The following is an 18,617-nucleotide window of genomic DNA, read 5'->3' on the forward strand; positions in this document are numbered from 1 at the left end:
TGAGCTGAAGTTGGACGCTCAACTGACTGAGCCACCCAGGTGCCCCTGGAGTTTACTTTTAAAAAGAAGAATGCTTTCCACAGTCTGGTATATTTCAGTTAGGTTATGAAAGGGCAGAAAGTTTATTCTATCCTATTGATGTATACTCAGTACTTAGAATAGTGCCAAGCACATATTAGGCACTCAGTAAATACTTGATGAATGAATTAAGTGTATTTAACATCTACTGGACTCACATGAAGACCCAAGCACCTCAAAAATGTAATCTCTCAATTTGGAGATTATCGCTTCTTGTCAGTTATTGACAAAGTAAATGCCTCTAACATCACCACATTTTGCAGCTAAATTCTACTTCATTGCACCTCAGTTTTTTAAAGTATTTATTTATTTATTTACTTATTTACAGACAGAGAGTGACAGAGACAGCACAAGTGGGGAGGAGCAGAGAGAGGGAGAGAGAATCCCAAGCAGGCTCTGCACTACCAGCACAGAGCCCAATGTGGGGCTCACACTCACAAATCATGACCTGAGCTGAAATCAAGAGTCAGATGCTTAACCGACTGAGCCACCCAGGCACCCCTTTTGCACCTCAATTTTAAACATAAAATTCACTATAGTTAACTTCTAAAAATGGCTGATAATAATTGTTCTTTTATTAGGGGAAAAAAAGGTGACTCATCCCTTTGTCTTTATTGGCATCAATTCCCCAATGAAAGCACAAAAGGTTTCCTTTAGAAAAAAGACTGATTACAGACTACAGGAGAAATAAGTCACATGGTCCCTCTAGTGGCCCAGAAAAAGCTAACACTCTCCAGAGTACCTGACATTTCTAGGAAGTCAACACCTAACAAATACAGTCCTTCTAAAGCTATAGATTCCCAGGGAAAAGACTCATCTGACTGTACAGATACTTACATGATTTCACAGGGTTATATAATAGAAAAAGAAAAGAAGAAAACAGCAAGTGTCACTGGGAGAGCTGTGAAACATCACCTAGTGGCAATAACTGAATAAGGCACACACACATACACCTGTGCATTACATGGATTATGGTGCCTAACATTTACAGGATCTGGAGCAAGGGTACTAAGGAAGCCTTACTAATTTGTCTAAATATTTAAAATATTTAGCCTGGGTGGCTCAGTCGCTTAAGCGTCCAACTTCAGTTCAGGTCATGATCTCGCGGTTCCTGAGGTCGAGCCCCACGTCGGACTCTGTGCTGACAGCTCAGAGACTGAAGCCTGCCTCAGATTCTGTGTCTCCCTCTCTTTCTCTGCCCCTCCCCCACTCACACTCTGTCTCTCTCTGCCTCTCAAAAATGAATAAATGTTAAAAATTGTTAAAGATAAAGTTATAATCAAGCTAATAAACTGTTAAATAAAATATCTTCTATCCTCTTACTGTAATAAATATACTTTCATGCCAATACATTTTTTTTAATGGGTAGAGCTCTGGTATTTATATGACTGAACACAGACAAAATACCAAAGGCAACTAAATTGCATAGGTGAGTATTCTATGATGGACCAGAATTGTTTGGATGAATATTTACAAAGACATCCCTAAGACATGCATTTTAATTATTCTGTAACAATGCTTTTGTTCTTCCTATATTCTAGCAAAATCTAGAATCACACTATTATCTAGATTGTCATATAATTTACATTCTATTGATAGAATGTCAAATTAGACTACCTTTCTTAACTCACTCTTAGCTTCTTATTATTTTCAATTTGGAAAAAAAAAAAACTTCATTGAAGCAATAGCAACAAGAATCATCAACAAAATTCTTAAGGCAATAAATACTTGGACTCAGAAATGAACCATGAATTTTCCATGTCCTGTTCTTCCAATGGGGTCATATAGGTTAAATCCTTTTTATCATATAAAAATTAGAGGAGCACCTGGGTGGTTCAGTTGGTTAAGCATCCAACTCTTGATATCAGCTCAGGTCCTGATCTCACCATCGTAGGATCCAGCCCTGCATCAGACTCTGTGCTGAGAGCCTGCTTGGGATTTTCTCTGTCTCTGCCCCTTCCCCACTTCCTCTCTCTCAAAAATAAATAAACATTTTAAAAAGTTAGAAAATGTTTAAAAAATGGTTTTAACGTTTGTTTATTTTTAAGAGAGAGACAGAAACAAAGGGTGAGTGTGGGAGGGACAGAGAGAGAGGGAGACACAGGATCCAAAGCAGGCTTCAGGCTCTGAGGTGTCAGCACAGAACTTGACATGGGGCTCAAACCCATGAACCGTGACTCAAACCCATGAACCGTGACATCATGACCTGAGCTGAAGTCGGCTGCTTAACTGATTGAGCCACCCAGGTGCCCCAAATTAGAAAATATTTTAATTTTATTATTAAAATCACTATCATATATATTACTCTATTATCTCTTAAAGCAATATCTTAGCTCTTAGGGTATTTCTAAAATTCTACTGCTTTCAATTTTGTGTGTGTGTGTGTTTTATTTATTTTATTTTTTTAATGTTTTTATTTATTTTAGAAGGAGAGAGAGAGAGAGAGCACCAGCCAGGGAGGGGCAGAGAGAGAAGGAGACACAGAATCCAAAGCAGGTTCCAGGCTCTGAACTGTCAGCACAGAGCTCGATGCGGGGCTCGAATTCTTGAACCACGAGACCATGACCTGAGTCAAAGTCAGACGCTTAACCGACTGAACCACCCAGGTGCCTGTTGTGTGTGTGTTTTAAAAGCAATTTTACTTTATTTTATTTTTATTTATTTAAATCCAAGTTACTTAGCATATAGTGTAGTATTGGTTTCGAGAACAGAATTTAGTGATTCCTCACTTACATATGACACCCAGTGGTCATCACAAGTGCCCTCCTGAATGCCCATCACCCATCTAGTCCATCCCCCCACTCACCTCCCCTCCAGCAACCCTCAGTTTGTTCTCTCTGTAAAAGAGTCTCTTATGATTTGCCTACTTCTTTGTCTTTATCTTATTTTTCCTTCTCTTTCCCTATGTTCATCTGTTCTGTTTCTTAAATTCCACATATGAATGAAATCATAAGATATTTGTCTTTCTCTGACTGGCCTATTTCGCTAGCATAATACACTCTAGTTCTATCCACGTTGTTGCAAATGGCAAGACTGCATTCTTTTTGATCACCAAGTAATATTCCATTTACATACATACATACATACACACACACACACACACACACCACTTCGTCTTTATCCATTCATCAGTTGATGGGCATTTAGGGTCTTTCTATAATTTGGCTATTGTTGATAGTGCTGCCAAAGACACTGGAGTACATGTGCCCCTTCAAATCACCATTTTTGTATCCTTTGGATAAATACCTAGTAGTGCAATTGCTGGTTCTATTTTTAATTTTTTGAGGAACCTCCAGACTGTTTTCCAGAGTGGCTGCACTAGTTTGCATTCCCACCAACAATGTAAAAATATTGCCCTTTCTCCACATCTTTGCCAGCATCTGTTGTTTCCTGACTTGTTAGTTTTAGCCATTCTGACAGGTGTGAGGTGGTATCTCATTGTGGTTTGATTTATATTTCCCTGATGCTGAGTGATGCTGAATATCTTTTCATGTGTCTGTTAGCCATCTCTATGACTTCTTTGGAAAAGTGTCTGTTCATGTGTTCTGCCCATTTCTTCACTGGATTATTTGTTTTTTGAGTGTTGAGTTTGATAAGTTCTCCATAGATTTTGGATAGTAACACTTTATCCAACATGTCATTTGCAAATACCTTCTCCCATTCTGTCAGTTGCCTTTTAGTTTTGTTGATTGTTTCCTTCCTTGTGCAGAAGATTTTAATCTTGATAAAGTCCCAATAGCTCATTTTTGCTTTTGTTCCCTTTCCTCCAGAGACATGTCTAGTAAGAATGTGCTGTGGCTGAGGTCAAAGCGGTTGCTGCTGGTTTTCCCCTATAGGATTTTTTGAATGCAATATAAAAAGAAAACTGAAAATAATGGGTCTCCTAGGTGGCTCAAGCGGTTAAGCGACTGACTCTTGATTTCAGCTCAGGTCAGGATCTCATGGTTCATGGAATTGAGCTGTCAGTGCAGAGTCTGCCTGGGATTCTCTCTCTCCTCCCCCACCTCTCTCTGCCTCTACCCATGCTGGCACTCTCCCTCTCTCAAAATAAATAAATAAACATTTTTAAAAAAGAAAATTGAAAATAATAGACATTACTCAGTACTTAAGTCTATCTTCATTTAAGACTATACCTTCAACCAGATGGCCAGAAAATAGTCCCCATAAGAAGTTAGTGTCAGGACTATTTGTATGGCTCATCTCAAAGCCTGGTGCACGGCTGTCATCCTGGAACACATCCTCTCTGACTGGAGTTGGACTTCTAATTCCTGGAAGTATATTTCCAGAATCCCAGCTTCATTGCACCCTCTCACTAGATTGGTAGTTTACCTTGGTTTACAATTCCACAGTTGTTTCTATTCAGAATACCAAAGGAATAGTGTCACTGGTCTCCAGAATTGGTATCAGAAGTCCAATACCATTTCAATTCCAGTTCCCTTGTATATAAGCCATTTGATCACTCTCAAAGATTTTAGAACAGTTTTTCTCAGATATTTGCATAGCTGGTTCTTCTTTCTCATTATCCAATTCTCTGCTGATCTGTGGAGGGACCTTTGTTGATCAAAGAAGCCCCCACGTGTCACCCCACATCACCATATTGTATTTTCACCAAAGTATTGCTACATGAAATTTTCTTGTTCTACTCTTTTCTATATTGTCTACTGAATAAACTATGGCTTCACAAGAATTCATTTGCTTCTGAATCCCCAGGGCCCAGGACAGTGAGCAGGTACTCAATAAATGTTTATTGAGTAAATGAATGAAATCCTGTGTACTAGCACTACCAGAAATAGAGTAAGAATAACTTTTCAACTGATATTTCTAAATTATGTGAAACAGGATCATGTATAGGATCCCATTTTTGTCAGGGTGCTAATATTTATACAAACATGTCTTCTGGCCATAGTAAATCATAAATCAGGATCCCAAAAACTTTAAAACTAAAATCAAACTTTTGATCAGTTAAATTTATTTGCCCTCAGAAAGCAACAGCCTAGGGTCAAATTATCTTCTTCCTCTAAGAAAATTAATATTTATCAAGTCAAGAGTTAATGTCATCATCTTGATTCTAGTAGAGAATTTGTGACCTGAGGAAGGCAATCCAGCAAGAGTGCAGGCTTCAACATCAGATGGCCTCAATCCTGATCCAGGCTTTGCCACGCAGGAGCTGTGTGTCCTTGGGGTGGTTAACCTTTCTAAGCTACAATCTCTGAATTATGACACTTCCTATCTCCTAGACTATGATGAGGGTCCAAGGAGGCCATTCACTTAAAATTCTAGGCAGAGTCCCTGAGCATTAATAAATGTTAGCTATAATTATTGTGAGAAACTATCTACTTGAACATTTCATATTCTTTGCAAAATCTTGGCTGAAAACATCATTCATTACATTGCATGAAATAATTTCCTCTCTTAGTTTAGTGCTAACACAAAACTGCCTCTTCAAACACACTTGAGATTTTCCTTAATCAGGTGGGGCAAAGTATATGATGGATCATGTTTTCTTTCCAGAAGGAAACTCAGGTCATTTGCCATAACAACCTCTTCCAGATATCTTTTTTCTACTTAATTGTTTTTTCCTAGCAGACTTTCCTTGATTCAATGTTTCTTTTCTATATTATGTTTAACCTTGTAGCTTCTGGATCTACTATTTACTAGCTGAGTGACCCTGCAGAAGTTATTCAATATCTAAAGTCCCATTTTCTTCATCTGTCAAATGAGAATTATTATGAACACAAATGACACTGTTACCCGAGCACCCCTTTTTCCTAAACACTCCTCTACTCCATCCATACGCCCTGGCAGTCATACAAGGGGCCCAACTCTCTCTATTAGTCTAGAAGTGGACATCTAATGCAAGCCGGACCAAGGAGACACTTGCCAGGAATTTTGTATTTAGAACTGAAAGAGTCAGGTTAAATTTCCTTCTAGTGGCTGAAATTATAAGACATAAATCTCAGGAGTTGCTGGTGGCTGTGTTTCCCACCTATGGAAGGAGTCACTGCACAGTGAAAGAATGGCTCTAAGATACAGGAAGGAGGAGAGGGCAAAGGAGTTCTAACAGTCCTAATGGTTCCTAGGTTCTCACTCTTCCTATAGCCTGGCTGTTCCATTAGACAGCCCACTGTCTTTCCAATAAACTCTCCTTTCTGCATGCATAATTTGTGTTTGATTCCCATCATTTGAAACTGAAACAGTTCTAATACGTAGAAAATAAACCCTACTTTGAATAATTGCTATAAAAAGTAAATGAGACAAAACAATTAAGTGCCTAGCATATTACCTGGCACATAATACTCACTCAAGAAATGATTCCTATTAACATTATTTAGAAGACGGAGATACAAATCCTAAATCAATTAATTAATGAACATGACTTTAATAGCTTACAAATTTTGTTTCTTGCAGTTTCAAAATTACTCAAAAGGATTCTTTGGTTTTGGATCTTGAAAGAATTGCAAAATAAGAGAAATGCTGTCATTAAGTTTGCTACATAGCACTAAATCTAAGTTACTCATACATACAGTTAAATGATTTTAGGGAACAGTGAAGTCTCAGATCCAGTAACCCACAATTTCTTGCTTAACTCACTTGTTTAGAGTAAATATAGGGAGGAAAATTGGAAAAAGAATACAGACTCACATTCCACTTACTTCCACATATACAAGAATAAGTGAGACGCACTTCAGTGTATAAATATTGACTTGGCTGCATTCACAGAAGTCTTCACATTGTATAAAGGATGCAATATAGTAAAGTGAAAATGCCATACCTGGAGAGATACCACACTGACATTATCAAAATGGATGTGTCCGTTAGGTTCTGTGACAGCTGGATTTGCATAACATGTGACACCATTGATTGCAGGTAACGTTTTAGGTTGATGAGTTTTCTCACGAGAAGGACCAAAATCATCATTTGAAAAGTGGGTATGATCATTCTACATGAAACAATGTTTAAAGGAAGAAGAGGTTATAAGAAGGAAACATGGTACCTCACACATCCAAGAAAGCAAGGAGTCTAGTGCTTTTCATTTGTAAGAGAAAATCTGTATGACTATTCAATATGTAATCTTTTTAGATTTATAAACGTATCTTCATTTATTAGATTTTGTTTTTTCTGTTTGTTCACTTTAGGGTACATATGCCTCCTTATTTTGATGAACATGAATGAATACAAATTGTGCACATTTTTTGACATTTAATTGTTGGTACTCATTCCAAATTCCACAGTATGAATCAAGTGTTTCTCTTACCCTTATTAATATATGGACTCTTTTCTTTCTCCTCACATTCACCAGCCTAATAACTGAGTAGTTCATAGAATTATAAGGATAAAATTCCTGCCTTTATATGCCTATACAGCTAATAAGTAGATGTAGGAGGTCAAACATCATATATTTTAAATAAAGTCCATTTACCTGACCATACGCCTTTAATAACATCTTAAGCACTCTTTCAAAAAAGAAAAGTATGTAAAAGCCACCAAACACAGCAACCGCCTTCTCAACATAGTTGTCACTTTTGGGATTGAATCCAAAAGCCTAAAAGAGAAAAAAGTTCAGGTAAAACTAAGTACTTTAACTTGGTTTTTAGAAAATAATACCAAAATTTTTCAGTATACAATTTTTACCAAAGTTCTAAGTCCATCTTCAGATGAGGTAATATTGGGAAATACCCACAAAAATTACAAAACAAAAACTCTGAAATTTAAGTAGCCAAACTGTAAGAGATCACACAGTGGTCTTATAACCAAAGTTCTGTTAATTAAAGACCCAGAATATCTTCTAGTTTCTTGGCTATATCCTTCAGAAATATTTGCCTTGAGAGAGGAATTTTTAGTAGTAAAGAAGAAGCACTGATTCTCATCTTTATAGATAATATTAGATCTGGGTAATAAAAAAGTGAGACATTGATAATCCATTTTCTCTTAAAAGTAATGTATTTGTCCATCATATCCAGAGTCAAATTGTTAAAGCAAACATGGCAAATCCACTTGGATTACGGTTTTCCCAAGAGAGACCTTCTTAAACCTAGAGGGTCCTGGTAGGTCCTAAAGAGATAAAGAATTCAAGGGCTGAGCCCAAGAAAGATTTTCACACACACACACACACACACACACACACACACGAGAATGAAATAATCCACTGTCTAAAGGACCCAGGGCAAGAGCTGGAGTTTCAAACTATAAAGAATCGAGGTGTTCCTAACAGACAAGAAACACAAACTTAAGTAAAAGCTATAGTAAATATATAAGGACATTTTGTGGTATATCTTCAGTAAGTTTGACATTGCATGCTCTTTAGAAAAATCAACAAATAATAAAAGTATGTGGAAAAATTAAAGCTGCCAAATGCAAGACAAAAAAAGTTTTAAGGCCCTCAGAGGTGTCCCAATGCTGTCTGGGCACGTCCTGGTGGCTAGCCTCCTAGAATATTAATTTTATCTCCAACACTGACATCTCCTGTAGCTTGAGATAAGCTTTTTCTTCTGCTGTGATTCAGCTTTGTCTCATCCAACACTATCAACCAGACCATAAAATGCTGTGAGAATTATGGAGCCTTAAAATGTACAAAGTGCTGAAACATTTAAAAGAAACAATTATTCACAAAGAAGCCAACATCCTTACCTCTGGAATAAGCTGGAAAATGGCATTTGAAAATAGAGTCCCAATAGCCAGACCCACAAAAAATGTCAAAATCTTAGGGAAATAAGATTTCTTTATCAATGGAGTCAAAACCAATCCAAGGAGAGATGCCAGATTAATAATGGTCACTGACAGGAATCCATATCCCCAAACTGTAGATGAGAGGAAAAGAGTAGCAATTAATCAAAGCAAAGGGGCCAAATGAAGTCTTACTGTACATTAAGTTTGAAACAACTTGTTTCTTCAAAAGCTCGAATCAGATATCTTCTTTAAAACAAGATCTTCTCAATGAAAATTATACAGAAAGCTGTCAACATTACTATAGAATAATAAATATTCATAGTTACAGTGCTTAAGCCTTCATCAGCCCTAAAGCACCCTTATGGGCTCAAAGAACGTTATAGCTTGCGGGGCGGCGGCGGGGGGATCTGGACAAGGACAACATCTAGAATAATGACAAACCATGTGAGGCCCACAGGCTCCAAGTCACCTACTTTCATCTGTAGCTTGAAGCCTGGTTTAAAATTCACCCTTTCAGAGCACCTGGGTGGCTCAGTCAGTTAAGCATCTGACTTCAGCTCAAGTCATGATCTCACAGTTCCTGAGTTCAAGCCCTGCTTTAGGTGAGCACGAGCCCCGCATTGGGTGAGCACCCCATAGGTGAGCCCTGCCTCTCTCTCTCTCTCTCTCTCCCTCTCCTTTTCTCTCTCTGCCCCTCATGGGATTCTCCCTCCCTCCCTCTCTCTCTCTCTCTGCCCCTCACTCACTTGCACCCTCTCTCTCTCAATAAATAAATAAATAAAACTATTGAATCTTTAAAAAAATAAAATAAAATAAAATAAAATGGAGTCTTTCAGAGGAATATAGAGGCAGTGTGACTTTCAGGGAAAAGGTTCAAGGTGATAGGTGGAGGGTAGGGGTGGAAATGGGTGGGTACGGGTTAGCTTCAAAGTGACCATAGTTGCTGACACTGAGCTTGTCATAATCACTTGTCTGCAGGTGCCTGTGGAGAGCACCTCCTTGGAAAGACAGCACCTGGGCTCTCCAGCTGGGGCCTCCAGGACCCGGACTCAGCCAAGTGCAGTGAGCACTCAGGAGGGCAGCACATGGGAGCCAGAGAGAAGCTGCATTGCACAACTGGCCCTGCCAACCTCAGAGTAAGGTGAAAATATCTTATAAAGTGAAGACTCTGGTGACAGAAGGAGATGATGCGTCTTTGACCTCTATCTCTAAGGCCTGGTACCCAACAGGTGCTTAATAAATGTTGCTTACGATGAAATGAACGAATGTGATCAGCTAATGGCATATGTGACCTCAATTTCCTCCGGATTATCCTAGAGGGGTTGGTTTCAGGACACACTCAGAGTGCAGGTGAAGAGCGCTGTGTGACCCCAGGACAGTCACGGATGGCAGTGCAGGCTGACATACAAATGGGTCCCTGGAACTGTGCAACACGTGGCTTTGCCTATGCCTCACACGCTGTGCACAAAGGACAACATGAAAGGTTAGAAAGCTGCCTCTGCATTGCCACTTCTTCAAAATGCCCAGAAAGCATTTTTAAATGTTAGACCCCTTTTCTCACCGACACCCTCAGTAGAGTACCATAGTAACACCTAATGTTTATGAGTGTTCACCATTGCCAGGTACTAAGCCAAGAAACTGACATGTATTAATTAATTTAATCCTCACAAAACCCTGTGAGGTAAGTACTCCTATTACCTCCTTCAAACAGATGAGGAAACCAAACCATATGGAGTTCAAATGAGCTGCCTGAGTCATGCAGATGGCAAGCCGAATTTTGAGCCCAGGGAGTCTGGCTCCAGGACCAACATATTTTAGCAATATGCTTCCTTACTCCTGTGAAGGTATTCTAATTTTTAAAAGACCAAGGAACTGAACAAAACTGTAAAAATTTTACATTGTGCTTCATAAATACAAGATTGCTCACCATTATTCTAGTTCAAGCGATTCTATCTACAAACAATCTTCGCAAATGTTTATGGAGTCTAGGATATAGACCAAACCATGGTTCCTGCCAACGAGGAACATGGATCTTCTGCTTATGGAACTGGGAAATGGTGTAGGCACAGACACACACAAAGCAATACAAGTTAGTTTGTTCGGCATACCAAATGAAATGAACAGAAAATAAATGTTACTGTTACCACAAGACTCATCACAGCACTGACCATGACTTTATCTTCTCCAGATGTTTTCCTATCGGTTCCAGACCCCTGGCCAGGCCCTGCAAAGTCATCTCATCGGAACTACAAAGGCCCACCTCATTCCCATTTACTACTTTATCACCTAACACAAGCTACCTACTCTCCTTAGACTTTCCACGTGGAGAAAGCTCTCCGTCCCATATCTCCCGCCGTGGTATATTGATGTGTGGTTCCCCTTAATACAAATAGCCTTCTACCCTTCACAAGCCTGTATGCATGCATTCATTCAACAAACATTTATAATCTCATTGGGTAAACAGGAAAGACACATGCTGAAACTAAAATAAAAATGCACAGTTTTTGAGTACCAAACTAAGGCAAAAACCACATACACATACTAAACACATCACCTTCCCCTGAGAAATTTGTGATTTCCATAGATAGCACAAATGTTAGCATCAATTTCAATTTCTCACCCCAACCAGTCCATTTCATAGATGATTGGCGACCAAACTCTATCAATTTTTCTTGAGGCCTCTTTCAGTCCAGCTTCTCCATCCTCATTGCCAGTGCCTTGAGTTGAGGCCCTCAGCCTCTCTTACTTCCTCTTCTGATGCATTATGAGTCTTCTGTCTGGTCTTCCTCCCCCTACTTGACATGGCCTCCAGACTTACATCCTAAAACACAACTGGTCATCTCATGCCCCTATTCAAAACTGCTGTTCATAAACTGACTCCCCCACAACTTCTCCAGTGTTATTTACATGCTTCTCAACATGGCCTTTATGCTAACACAATGCTTTCCAAGTAAGGAATTACCTTTACTTGTGGTTGTTTACCTGAAAACATCCTTCTGTCTTTCATTGCCTAAGAAACTCACACAAGTTTCTCTAAGCCAACTCCAAAACCTCTTCTATTAAACTTTCCTAGCTCCTCCAGGCAGCTGTCCCCATGGCTCTTTGATTAAAGATAATTGGGCCATATACCATATCTTGTGTGCTAAAGTAGTTTTATCACTTTTATATTTGTCTACACGATACAAATTAAGACATTTTCAAGGAGATAAGCTATGTTTTTTCATCCTTAGTGCCTAAAGTATTGCCCAGAAAATAGCACACATTCTTTAATGAATGAACTAGTGGCATATTTCATGACATACATATTTCATGACATTCATTCACATACAGCCCAGAACTCTTGCCAAAAAAAAAAAAAATGCTTATTTAATCTTTCCAACCTTAGTTACTATTGTATATATTTATCAGAATTACTTGGGGAAGTTGGGGAGTATGAATCATCATCTTCTAAGCATACTACATAACTTCCTCTTCTTGTATTGTCAGGACATTACTGAAGAAAAAAATTCCATTCATCCACTCAACTGGGGCACCAAAGAATAAATTACTATAAGAAAATTACTTGGACCTCTCCATATATACAAAGGACTCCCTCTAATGATCTGATTCAAAGAGGATCCTTTCTCTCTCTTCTTAGCGAACTCTGAAAGATTTTGATAGATTTCCAAGGAAAATTAGTAACAATAGCTAACATTTATTGAAAGACCACTATTTGTTAAGATTCTTCTAAAAATTGCATCTACTCTAACTCATTTAATTCTCCTATTTCATAGAATTTTTACAAAAGTAAAATAAGCCAGTTAATGTTGTCCCTAGTATATATAGTAAGCCTCCAGTACATGCCTTTATAATTTAAAAATGATAAATTAGTTAGTAGACCACCATATAAATTTCAGTTCATTTAGCTCATTGTTATATAAAGAACTAGGAGTGAGGAGCCCTGTGTTCTCATCCTTCCTCAGATACATACCTGGAGGAAGCCATTCAACATCTCTGGAGCTTAACTTATGTTACCGATTCTACTACAGAATTGGACAATGTGATCTCCAGGGATGTGCAAGTAAAATTCTATTGTTCTTACTTATTATTTGCATTAAACAGCATCCTGTGACTCCATCAAAAAAAATGCACCAATTTTGGATCATTAAATTATTGTTAAAACAATTAATCTATCTCCTCAAGAATTTGATTTACTATCAGTTTATGGTATTCATCAATAAGAGCTTAGAAAAGCACCTGAAAGGCAATTTCAAAATCACAAAATATGAGGTCTCTGATAAATGAGAATATTTTATCTGCCCACTGAAACATCAGTGTAAACATGTGTATAAAATCCTTATATCACGACTCCTTTGGATTAGTTTTATTTTGGTTTTTCATTTTTCGAATGAGCTCAGAATTGACTCTACATTAGGTAAACAGTTACATCAAGAATCAAGTGCATTTCATTACTTAAAAGAATAGGCTTACACAAGGAGCACGGAATGGAGTGAACCTATGAACAAATTTATACGAGGAATGAATACAGACTTCCTTCTCTGTGCCAGGCACTGTTCTAGGCACTTGCATATATTAATTCATTTGATACCCCCAACAATTCTAGAAGGAAGGTAGTATAATTATTTCCATTTTATAGATGAGATGTCTGAGGCACAGAGATATTAAATAAATTGCTCAACACAGAAGCACACACAGTTGCACTAAAATAAAACAAGACAGTGCACCAAATAAAGGCAATATAGTGTCAAATTAAACATCTTAGAGTACTCTACCAGTTACCCTAATTCTCCAGAAATTTTTCTCTATCTTCTCCCACCCCATCCCACCCACTCCAGCCCCATTTCAATTCCTAAGATTATGTATCCCCTAAGAGCCAGTTCTGTCTTTCTTGGGCCTCTGTCCAAATATTTGGTGCCTGCCTAATCTTGTAACTTAGAACTATTGATTTTCCATTTTATGACTTTGAAGTGTTGACCCTGGAATCCCCTCACTTCCTGCTTCCCAATTCCCTGTTCCTACCTCCTGGTTCCTGAGATAGAGGAAACCTGGGAATTAGGGTTAAAAACACTTTTGAATGCAGTCACTAACACGCAGAGTAGAGGACTTGCTTTTTCTGAAGTTTCATCTCCTATACCCAGAATTATGTACATGGTGGATATATTTTATTTAACAGACATATATATATAGTGCCTAAGCAAATGCTATATTATATTCTACATGCTTTACAAATATTATTTAATCTTTATAGCAACACTATAAGAAAGGTACTGTTTTAGATAAGAAAACTGAGGCAGAAAGGCATAGTCATGTGCCCAAAATAGCTGGAAAGTTACAGAGCTGGGATGTGAGTCCAGGTGGACTGGCTTCAGAATCTATGTTTTTATTATGTTACGCTATTATTAAAAGTTAATATATAAAGCATTCCTGAATTTGCTTTTGAATACAAAATGCAAATTATATTAGACAAACTTGTAGAAATACAAACATATTCCTATTTAGTATAAAATCTAGAAAAAATATTTGCTTAAACAATTCGCTGTGAAATTATTGTTATTCACAAAATTGCTAATTATATTGATAAAGTATATTTGGGGTCTTTACATGAATGTAAATACAGAATATGAAAGAGAACATGGATCATGAAGCTGAGACAGCTGGGTTTGAAAAAGGCTCTACCACGTGCAAGTTGTGTACTCTTGAGCAAATGACTTTATACTCTCCACACATACGTTTCCTTGGCTGTAAAATGGGAGCAATAGTTCCCACATCGTATAGTTGAATGAAGATTAAATGAGTTAACATAGGTCAAGTATTTGGAACAGTACTCACCCACATAGTAAATACTGCGTAACAGTCGACTATTATCATTATTTTTGCCATTGTTACCACTCTTGTTACTAAGATAGAGAGAGATCAAAGTACATACATATTCACAAAGGAATAAATCAGTAGAATCAGCACTTCCTTTGTTGAGGTGTCCCTTTTCTTCTCTATCTTCTCTCTCTTTATAATCTTTTATACTCAAGTTAGATGTGCTCTCTCAGACCAGTGGCTTCAAATGCCACCTCTAAGGTGACAAATTTCTGGCCTTGACCTGTTGTCTGAACACCAAATGTGTGCATGTCACTGACTACTGTACAACTTTCCTTGGTGGTCTACATCAGTGTCTCACACTGATCATGTGAAAAATTATACCCAATCCTCACCACTTGCTTCCTCCATAAGAAACTAGGAAATGGCACAAACATCTCTCCAGCTTCTGTGGTTCAAATCTTGACTCATCTTTCCCAACCCCCACATCTAATCCAGAAGCAAATCCATTTTAGCACAGTTTCCAAAATCCATCGTGGATCCGATCACTGCTCCCTTCTACCTCTCCCATCTCAGCCCAAGTCCCCTTCATCCTTAGCACCAACCCTGGGAAACTGCCTCCTGACTAATTCCCTTGCATCCACTCATACTACATTACAATTTATTCTTCAAACCGCAGGTAGAATAATCTTGTACAAATCCAAACAAAATCATGTCACTCCCCCATTTATAACCCTACAGCGTCTTCATACCACATTCAGAGCAAAACCCAGTCAATTTACTGCATTCTACACGGCCCAGGGCATCATTTCCTTCCAGTCTCCCTCTTGCTTCCTATGCTCCAGACACACAGGCTTTCTTGCAGTTCCTTACATACGCCAAGCTCATTGTCAAGCTTATGGTGACTGTTCCCTTGACCAAGAATGTTCTTTTCCCAGAGAACATCTTGCCGTGGTCCTCTCCTTACCTTCAGTCAGGACCCTGCTCAAATGTAATCTCATCAGAAAGGCCTTCTCTGATGTATTGAAAATCACACTCACTCACTATCTCCTTCTATCCCTTACCTACTACTTAATTTCTTCATGGCATTTAGCACTCTGAAATTACATTACTTGCTTGTTTGTATAAATGTTTATTATTTCTCTTCTCCATTATACTGTAAGCCCTGAAAGGGCAGGAAATTTTTCTTCTTTGCTACTGAATCCTCAATGCCCAGAACAGCATTTGGCATGTCATTCAAAAAACATTTATTGGGGCACCTGGGTAGCTCAGTCAGTTAAGTGTCCGACTTCAGCTCAGGCCATGATCTCACGGTTTGTGGGTTTGGGCCCCATATCGGGCTTTGTGCTGACAGCTCGGAGCCTGGAGCCTGCTTTGGATTCTGTGTCTCCCTCTCTCTCTGCCCCTACCCCACTCGCACCCTCTGTCTCTCAAAAATAAATAAACATTAAAAAAATTAAAATAAAAACATTTATTGAATGAACAATGTTAAAAAAAATGAGAATTAAAATATCCATGTGGGTCAGGTTAAGGATTTGAGGGTACCAAGAAATCGCACATAGCTGGAAAACAGACCCGTGGAAGAAATAGTTTATTTTATTTGGAAAAGAATTCTTCTACATGGTTAAGTAGGTGAACTATACAGTAAGCATGCACTTGTTTTCTCGGATTTTAGAATTTCTTTGCAGCGGGTTGTTCCTTTGAAATGTGGTACGTATGGCAATACTATTACAGGCACTTAAAGAAGAGTCGCTGGCATTTTCTTTTGTTAATGAAAATTAAAACAGTCATAACTCGTAACCTTGATATTTAATCTAAATGGGATATTCCTTTATCCCTTTACTGAAAATTACAGATAAATTGATAAGCTCTTAAATAATAAGATAAGCACAAGGTAAGGGAAATCACCTTATCAGTTATGAGCCAAATAGTTAACATACAATCCAACAAGTACAGTATAAGGCATCTATTGTTTAAAATCAAGAATTGAGTTTTACAAAGTTTTGTTTTTTTTTTTTTTAACATTTATTTATTTTTGAGACAGAGACAGAGCATGAACGGGGGAGGGTCAGAGAGAGGGAGACACAGAATCCGAAACAGGCTCCAGGCTCTGAGCTGTCAGCACAGAGCCCGATGCGGGGCTCGAACTCACAGACTGCGAGATCGTGACCTGAGCCGAAGTCGGCCGCCCAACCGACTGAGCCACCCAGGCGCCCCGAGTTTTACAAAGTTTTTAAGTGGTACCAAGTATAACTCTGACTCCACAAATGTCTTATAAAGGTTTTAAATTGGTACCAAATATAACTTTGACTCCACAAATAGGAGAGCACAACTTATGAAGCTTAAATGAGTTCTAATTATTCTTATTCTAAACACTTTCAGAATATAAGCATTTTGCCAACAGCTTCTAGGTAGATTAAATAAAAGCAATAAAGCAGAGAAAGAAGCATGTTGATTTAATTTCAAACTAGCCTATAGGCTTTTCAAACAAGCAGGAGAAGAAAAAAAAAAACTTCCAACGTACCTTCCGAAATATTTGGTTTTGTTTTGTGTTTGGGCCGATCCTCACAAGGATGAAAGTTCAGTTGTTGTAAGACTGCTGGACAGATGACAGAGAAGTTGGAGCTGCTTATCTGGGTAGTATTTGAAAAGCCATGAAGGGAAAAGATCTCTTCAGCTGATAGACACTGAAACAGGAGAAACAAAGTAAACATATGTGTTAGCATAGTAAAAGCATGCAAGCAAAGATACTCTAAGGAGACCCAGGATATTTTATCTAGATACACAGCCCAAACTTTACACAGAAGCCCTATATTTTTAAAACAGCCCACAACTCTTTAAACCTAGAAACAAGAAAAAGATAGCAAAACAAGGGGGAAAATAACTCTTCTTGTCTACCTATAGCAGCCAAAAAGGTAAGAACTAGTTTGGGGATTTCCAAGGACTTTAAAAATATTAAAAGTGGACCAACAGGTTTCAAATGAAAAGCTTTAAAACTATTCTATACTCTCAATCTCCCCTCTCTGTTTTTCTTTAGATAGAATGGATATTTCGTGTAGGCGATTGGGGTAGCTCTCTGCAACATTTCTTGTAGACAAACACCTGGCTCCTTTACAGTTTTTTAGTTAAGAAACTCATCCATGCTCCTAGACAGCAATAATAATTCCAATACACAAAAGTTGTTTTAAAGCATATCTTTAGTACATATGGTAGTTTGCTAAAATATGTATTGTTCTCACTGATAGTGGGTAGCTGTTCTATACTATATAAAGTTTTAAAAACAGTGCTAGGCTGCATAGAAATTCATTAACTATCGATGAGGAATAAAATCTGCATTAGGAAAAAAATTCTTTATGAAAATAACTTTTTAAAGGTATCATTTTACTTACTCTTTACTCTTGGGCATATTTTAACTGTAAACTATAGTCCACATACTTGCATTACCAGGAATATAAAAGAAAGTAAATGTGTTACTATTGTTAATAATTGTTGTAAGAATTATAGAGTGTGAAAAATATCCATTCACTCAAACAGAAGAGTCTATCTTTAATAAGTACAATTGAGAAAAGTTCTTTACATGCTTCAGCCAATATTCAAACTAAGATCTTAGCTTTGTACTATAGTCTAGACTCTGTTCTCCCAAAATTCACATATTGAAGCCCTAACTCTTAATATAATATTTAAAGTTGGGGCTTTTGAGCCACACGTTGGGCTCTGTGCTGACAGCTCAGAGCCTGGAGCCTGCTTTGGATTCTCTCTCTCTCTCTCTCTCTCTCTCTGCCCCTTCCCTGCTCATAATGTGTCTCTCTCTGTCTCTCAAAAATAAATAAACTTGAAAGAAAGAAAGAAAGAAAGAAAGAAAGAAAGAAAGAAAGAAGAAAAAAGAAAGGAATAAAAAAAGGAAGAAAGAAAGAAAGAAAGAGAAAGAAAGAAAAAGAAAAGAAAAAAGGAAGAAAGAAAGAAAGAAAGAGAGAGAGAAAGAAAGAAAAGAAAGAAAGAAAGAAAGAGAAAGAAAGAGAAAGAAAAAGAAAAGAAAAAAGGAAGAAAGAAAGAAAGAAAGA

The 18,617-nt window shown here is 37.9% G+C and overlaps 1 protein-coding gene across 4 annotated transcripts in view; it reads right to left on the reverse strand.

Moving 5' to 3' along the window:
- The window catches only part of SLC39A8 (solute carrier family 39 member 8), an 81,942-nt gene that overhangs the window by 39,622 nt on the left and 23,703 nt on the right, over window positions 1-18,617 (reverse strand). For all 4 annotated transcript variants that reach the window (XM_049632153.1, XM_049632150.1, XM_049632151.1 and 1 more), the window contains 4 exons: window positions 17,081-17,243; window positions 8,707-8,876; window positions 7,499-7,621; window positions 6,851-7,018 (listed from right to left, as the gene is read on the reverse strand). In XM_049632153.1, the coding sequence (XP_049488110.1) occupies window positions 6,851-7,018; window positions 7,499-7,621; window positions 8,707-8,876; window positions 17,081-17,243 (624 nt within the window). The remainder of the gene's footprint in view (window positions 1-6,850; window positions 7,019-7,498; window positions 7,622-8,706; window positions 8,877-17,080; window positions 17,244-18,617) is intronic.

Source organism: Panthera uncia, chromosome B1 (assembly GCF_023721935.1).
Source record: "Panthera uncia isolate 11264 chromosome B1, Puncia_PCG_1.0, whole genome shotgun sequence".
NCBI classification, from domain to species: Eukaryota; Metazoa; Chordata; class Mammalia; order Carnivora; family Felidae; genus Panthera; species Panthera uncia.